Source organism: Cupressus sempervirens, chromosome 4 (assembly GCF_028749045.1).
Source record: "Cupressus sempervirens isolate cs-2001-9-10 chromosome 4, ASM2874904v1, whole genome shotgun sequence".
NCBI classification, from domain to species: domain Eukaryota; kingdom Viridiplantae; phylum Streptophyta; class Pinopsida; order Cupressales; family Cupressaceae; genus Cupressus; species Cupressus sempervirens.
Genome location: NC_143121.1, coordinates 622154650 through 622161045, shown reverse-complemented (window position 1 = coordinate 622161045; position 6396 = coordinate 622154650). Strand labels below are relative to the sequence as shown.

The window sequence follows — 6396 nt, the reverse complement described above, 5'->3', positions numbered from 1 at the left end:
TCCATGTTACAATTACAAGGAAACATTTTGTAAAATGTTTCAAAATCATGCAATAAAATAATAAGTGGTGATTATTCTATAGTTAATTTTTAAATACTAGGGTCCGTGAGCATAACGTTGAAAGAGTGCGAGCTATTAAATCAATGTTTGGTATAGTAAGTCGAGACGATGAGTTGTCCTTTCTGCTTGTCGTTTATTTTTGGAGTATAAATGTCTTTGGAATGTTTGAAACTCTTAAATATTAAATACATTTTGTAAAATTGTGCAGCTATTTTGTTTTATTTTGAAAAATTTTGTAACGTGAAAGCAACCAGCAGCTATGCCGTCAATTGACGCGGTTTTTTTTGCTGTCGTTTGTAGGGGATAAGTAGTGAAATTAATTTAGCATTTCGTATGGAAAAGTGGATTCGATTAAGAAGGTGGGTTACAGGATTTGCATTTGTTGCTTTCAAAGTGCTGAATACCCATTTAAGATTCTCGTCTCCCCTTTTAATTCTGTTCATGTCCGTCAAAACACTCAGCAAATTCATTTCAGTGGAAAAATGGCAAGAAAACGAGGTGTTTGGAGTTTTGGAACAGAGAAATCCGGCAATGACAAAGTAAAGACCGTCTTACGGCTCCTGGAAAAAGATGGAGCTTTGTCACCGAAGCAGGTTGCTATGATTTTACAGAATTTTGATGGCCGGGAAATGATTTTACGAAAATGCTCTGTATTTGCAGTTGAATCGGTGTCCTAATTGAATTTGATTCACAGTGTTTGTAAATGCATGTTTTAGCATTGTTTATTTATTGTCAATGTTGTAATTGAGTAGAAGCCGTAGAGATTTTGAGATAATGTTTGCTGCTGAATGCATCGATGAAATGATGGCTAAGATGATGGTGAAAATTAGTACTCATTGAAGTTTTTTTTTGGTTTCAAAATAGTTTTTGGTGCTCAGTATAGACATTTTAGGAAAAAATGATCGTATTTTCGATTCTGCGCAATCTTGTACATTTTTGACGAGTTTCTCGTTAAATTTGTGAAAATTTGGTAAGTTTCTCAAACAATTTGCTCTGCAATGCAGAAAAGTTACTGTGACGAAGCTTGCGTAGAAAGGTTTCTGAAAGCCCGTGGGAACAATGCAAAGAAAGCAGCAAAGCAGCTTAGGGCGTGCCTCACATGGCGGGACAGTATTCCTGTTGGTAATTTGCTTTTGTCCCTTCTCTTATATTATGCAAAAGCCAAAAGTTTTCCTGTAGAGATTGATAACCTTTGCTTTCTATGGTATGGCATTACTTTTGTCTCACCCAAATGCTGACAAATTTACTCCGCAAAAACTGCAAATGCGTTTTGCTTCGCGCTTTTAGTACCAAAATTGAGCGCTTTTACTGTTATTACTGCCAAAGATTTGACTGAGTGTTTCCGTGAAATCGCTTAAACCGCAAAAGTGATGAAGCTGGCCCCTTTTCCTGTGCAGATTGCTGTTTCAAAATCCAATTTAGGGCTCCATTAGAGCCTTTTGTAACATTTTTTTTGTTTTTAATCATCTTAAGGGTTTAATGTCGTTTAAATGCTTAGATGTGACTCTATGTACTAAAATTTTCACCAACATTTCGATAAAATGCAGAACATTTGATAGCAGATGAGTTCTCTGCAGAACTTGCACAAGGAGTAGCCTTTGTCGCCGGTCGAGATGGTGAGGCTCGCCCAGTCATTGTAAGTAAAAGCCACGATTAACACCAATTTTGTTTGAAATTTCAATGGTGTAAACAGGAATTGCCAATACGCTTGATGGGGAATCTTATGTTAAGACTGTCAAAGTAAATTTTTCTTTTCTTTGAACAACTGACCCTTGATTCAAACTTTTTTGGTTTGTTTTGTGAGTTCAGATTGTGAGATTGAAGCAGGATCAGCAAAAACCTCAGTTCCAAAAATTGTAAGATCCTAATCAGCTAAAGCCCCCTCTATCAGTTCACTCATATTTATTATTTCCTGATACATTTTTATTCTGCCCCTTTAGTTTAAAATAGCCTCAATAGCAGCCCTACAATATGACTAGAAGGAATATAATTTGTTTTATCTCAACCCATAGTTTGCCAGAAACAATAAAGAAGCAAGAGAGCAACATGCGTCTTAATTTGAGAACAGCATTTTCAGTAAGGGTGTGTTTCAGAGAAAACTGATTGGAATCCAATAGCTAGAGCCTAGATCTACCAATCTCTAGTCTGATAACCATGATAACCACTTTATTACATACTACTAATTTTGAATTTGAGTAGTATTTCGAAGTATCTGAATGCGACTTTATCTAGATAAAATGGTTAGTTGTTTCTAGAGTATACATAATCAGAGATTTAGTTGTGACAAAATCTTGTATCTTCAGAGAGGACTTACTAATTAAGCAGAAAACGAAAAACAATATAACAATGAACAAAGGGAGCCTCTATCTTTTGAGAAGATTCACATTTGCCTCTGTGCTTATATTTTTGCATAAACCATTTCAGGTATACTCGTTTGCTGATTTTTACTCTGGAGGTTGCTATAGCATCCATGTTACCTGGAATTGAGCAATGTGTACTTGTATTTGATGCAGGCAAGTTCTAACTTTTATATACATTAATAATTCATCTTTAATCCTATAAATTTAGCTCGCTCTTATGCTTTATGAAAATTTACAGATAGTAGAATTCACTCGGATTCACATCATGCATCCTTTATGAGCTCTACTTTTGAATGTTTTTTGGGATGAACTTATCCAGAAAAAAGAGTTGGTTATGCTTTCAAAATAAGTTTTGTTAGAATTGTATATCATTTACACAAACTTTGCCATGCCTAGTAAAATTTGAAATGCTCTGCCAAGATGACATGTTGTGTGCACCAATCTTTGCCTGCCAACAGAGGTCTCTAATTCGCTAATATGATGACATGCTAAATTGTCTTTGGTTTTCTTTGATACTAGGATATATGGCATTGTAATGAAATATAGTTAAAACAACAGTAGGACATCGATATTTCTGAATATTTCGATGAAACCAAATCATCATTCAATCAACTTTAATGTGGCATTAAACATTAAAGTACTATATGCATCTGTTACAACTTAAAAACATTTTGCTAAATAACATCCTTCTGCTTATTCTACAATCATCTTATTGTGGACACTTGGTACTTCTGAGAGTCTAGGACCTCTGTAACGACATATCAGCTATTAGTGCTTGTAGCACCACTATCTGATTTATTAATTCTGCTTGAGTAGAAGACATTTATTCTTTTATTTCTATCTAATGTTCTATAGAAATTGAAATTTTCTCTGATAAGAAGCGTAGCTCCCTAAATAGTTTCAAGTCATTTCTTTTGGATTATTTGCTATTTTTCAATGAAAATGGAGTTTGCATCCCGCTATTGAAGTTTTCTATTAACAGCATTCCTTTGAAGGAGAATACCTATAATGGAGATGTTTCTGTTTGACAAATATTCAATTGCAGGTTATTTCAGATCAGGCTCTACATGTCTGAGTTTAATCATGACAACATTAAAGATATCAGCTGACTACTACCCAGGAAGGCTAGCTAAGGCCTTTGTTGTTGATCCTCCTTCAGTGTTCAACTACCTTTGGAAGGTACCAAACACAAAATTTGTAGCTACTGCAAGTCTTGCAGCTTGTTTAAGACATCTTTTTTCCTAATATAAGCAATTTTATAGCCAATTAAGTGTTGTTGGCCTTTTGTTAACTGCAGGGTGTTCGGCCTTTTTTGGACTTTTCAGTAAATTTACATCTAGTCTCTTCTCGAGATTACGATTCTCCTTTCATTATGAATGGATTCGCAAGAGCCTCATCCTTACGCCATGATTGTGCAGCAAATTTGGGAAGCTCTTTCCGCTTCTCATGCAAAGTGGCCTCGGAAAATGTCAAGCACCCTTCTCTTCATGGGCTGGATGAAGATCGATATCTAGCATACTCATTAGGGCCAGCATTGATTTCTCCCTTGAATGCACGGTCATTTTCTTTTGCATCCCCAGCCACTAGCAGATATAATCCCAATGGTAAAAGATTTGGTGAATTTCAAAGCTTTAGATTTGAAGGCACCAAAAACATAAACAACTTAACACCCACTCAAAATATTACCACTCCAAGCAGATATGACTTACCAACTAAACCATCAATATTCTCTCCAAGGGACGGCATTGCGTCTTTTTTCAGTGGATTCAAGAAAGACAATCAACGAAGTGAAACAGACAGAAAGGATAAGAATCTAGAGCATTTTCAACCATACTTGAAATATTACAGATTGCGTTACAATGAAATAAAATACAGATCAATGATGAAACCTCCACTTGGTGGGCTTGCATCCATTGTTTCTCCTGAACTAAAGAGAGGGCCTAGCTTCGACCTCAGGAGAGGTTAACATTATTAGAGATTTGAATTGCTTGGGAATTTGACAATCATCTGCAAATCAGTTGCAGCAGCTCATCGTGCTAGAATATCTCAAGGTCTTAGTTCTCCCTAACAAATATTACTGATCTCTTACCATGTATTCTTCTTTATTTCCACCTTTGTATCCACACAAATAAATATTGTTAATTGTTGCTCCGGTTTGTAGCTTTAAAATCAATAAGAAAACCTTACATTGCTTGTCTCTTCTGTTTATAAGTGAAGAGTATTTGAAAGTTTACACAGTCAGATGGTTTGGAGGCAGGGCCTCATCAAATGACCATATTCGCCTGTAACTTGTTTACTTTATAATACAAATTTTGAGTTCAAGAACTGTTGATATACTTCGACTCAAAGGGCCTTTTCAAAAGAGAGGCTTGTGACATTAGGTAAATATTGTGAATACTTCTTGGTTGTATTATACATAATCGAATGGTTTGTAGAAGGAGCATTATTGAATAGGCATCTACAACTTTGGTATTTCAAACCAAGAGGTTTCAGCTTTTGGATTGTATTGATTTATTTCGACTCAAAAAGCCTTTTCAAAAGAGTCTTTTCACATTTAGTAACTGCTATAAATAAATTCTGGTTGTAATATACTTGCTTTAGTGAATTAACTCATCTGGAATCTGTTGTATTTCATTTGTAATATTTGGTAGATTGAAAGTACCTTACTAACTGGAATTCATTAAATTATAATTTTGAAACATGGCAAAATGACTGATAAAATTACTGGGGAGGGAGACCTAATGAGGACAGGGTAGATTCTCAGCACGCTTTTAAGAGAGAACCCATCCTTCTAAAAGCCCGGGTTAAGTATTATTACCGGAATTGTATCCCCGAATGCTCTAAAAGCTTTGTATTCATCAACTGGAAAACTTCTGGGACTTCATTCTTATCCCCTTTGAAAGTGAGGCGTGAATTTGTCATGCAACTGAGGAAACAGAAAGCATTTAGCAAATTAGTGTCAATTTAGCTTAAATTTTTACTTGCAAGTATTCCTTGATGCGCTTTCTTCTAGTATGAACATGGGACCATATTACGCCCTGCTAAACTCCAAAACATTATAAGCAGCAGGGGCTGAGAAAATTCATACCTGTCTTGTCAGTAGCAGTTGATAAGAAGATACAGTACTATAGGAAGAGCACAGGTGTCCACCCACACCAAGGTGGGAAACATAGACAAGAGTTTATCTTTACAAGATTTACTTTTGCGAGGAGCTTACTCTTATCTAGAATTATGAATACCACAGATGTCCACGCACACCATAGTGCAAAGCATAGACAAGAGTTTATCTAAGATTTTATATTGTGAGGAGCTTACACATCTCTAGAGACATGAATTGTGTTAACCAGAATGTAAATTCCGTGTACCATGAAAGTGACATACTTATTTCATACTCTTGACATTAGTATAGGGAAATAGCTAGAAATTTATTCATCAATATTGATGAGATTCATTGTTTAGACTATTTAATGAAAATCTGTGATTAAATGCAAGATAGTCATCTTTTTTGTTATGTCAAAAAAACTCTTCAACATACATAATAAATCTATCTCAGCTAACATAAAAGATCACATAAATGACCTTTACTTCACGGTAAGATATCAAGCAATAAAGAAACATAAATCAGAAACACAAAAAGATTATCTAAACACACAAAACCCTTTCAGAAAAAAGTTCGACACTAAAAACCGGATCTAAGACTTAAACCACTGCAACATTTCATTGCTTCAATATAACCAAGTAAAAAAAAATTCATTCAAGCATTCAGTTTATAGGGATGAGAAAAACCACAAATTACAAATGGTTTTTGAAACCTTTTAGCTATGGATATGTGTCTTATGATTTTATGCATTCAGATCTTCCTTATCTTCTTCATGCTTTTGTTTAACTTTTTTACTTTTCATGCTCTTGCAAATTGCCATAGTTGTGTTTGACAATTTCATGAGGAGTAAAAGATGTTGAGAACATGTGTCTCAAC

The 6396-nt window shown here is 35.0% G+C and overlaps 1 protein-coding gene across 2 annotated transcripts; it reads left to right on the top strand.

The window, feature by feature from the left end:
• Positions 1-236: 236 nt before the first annotated feature.
• On the top strand, positions 237-4754 carry LOC149562758 (uncharacterized). 2 transcript variants are annotated; one of them, XM_089826177.1, is made up of 8 exons: positions 237-419; positions 522-653; positions 1065-1182; positions 1608-1696; positions 1870-1916; positions 2485-2573; positions 3466-3599; positions 3718-4754. In XM_089826177.1, the coding sequence occupies exons 2-8, from the start codon at positions 543-545 to the stop codon at positions 4384-4386; spliced, it is 1257 nt and encodes a 418-aa protein (XP_089682303.1). In that variant the 5' UTR covers positions 237-419; positions 522-542; the 3' UTR covers positions 4387-4754. The 2 variants fall into 2 exon arrangements, with proteins under 2 accessions (XP_089682303.1, XP_089682302.1); XM_089826176.1 differs by having other exon boundaries at positions 395-653.
• The last annotated feature ends 1642 nt before the right edge of the window (positions 4755-6396 follow it).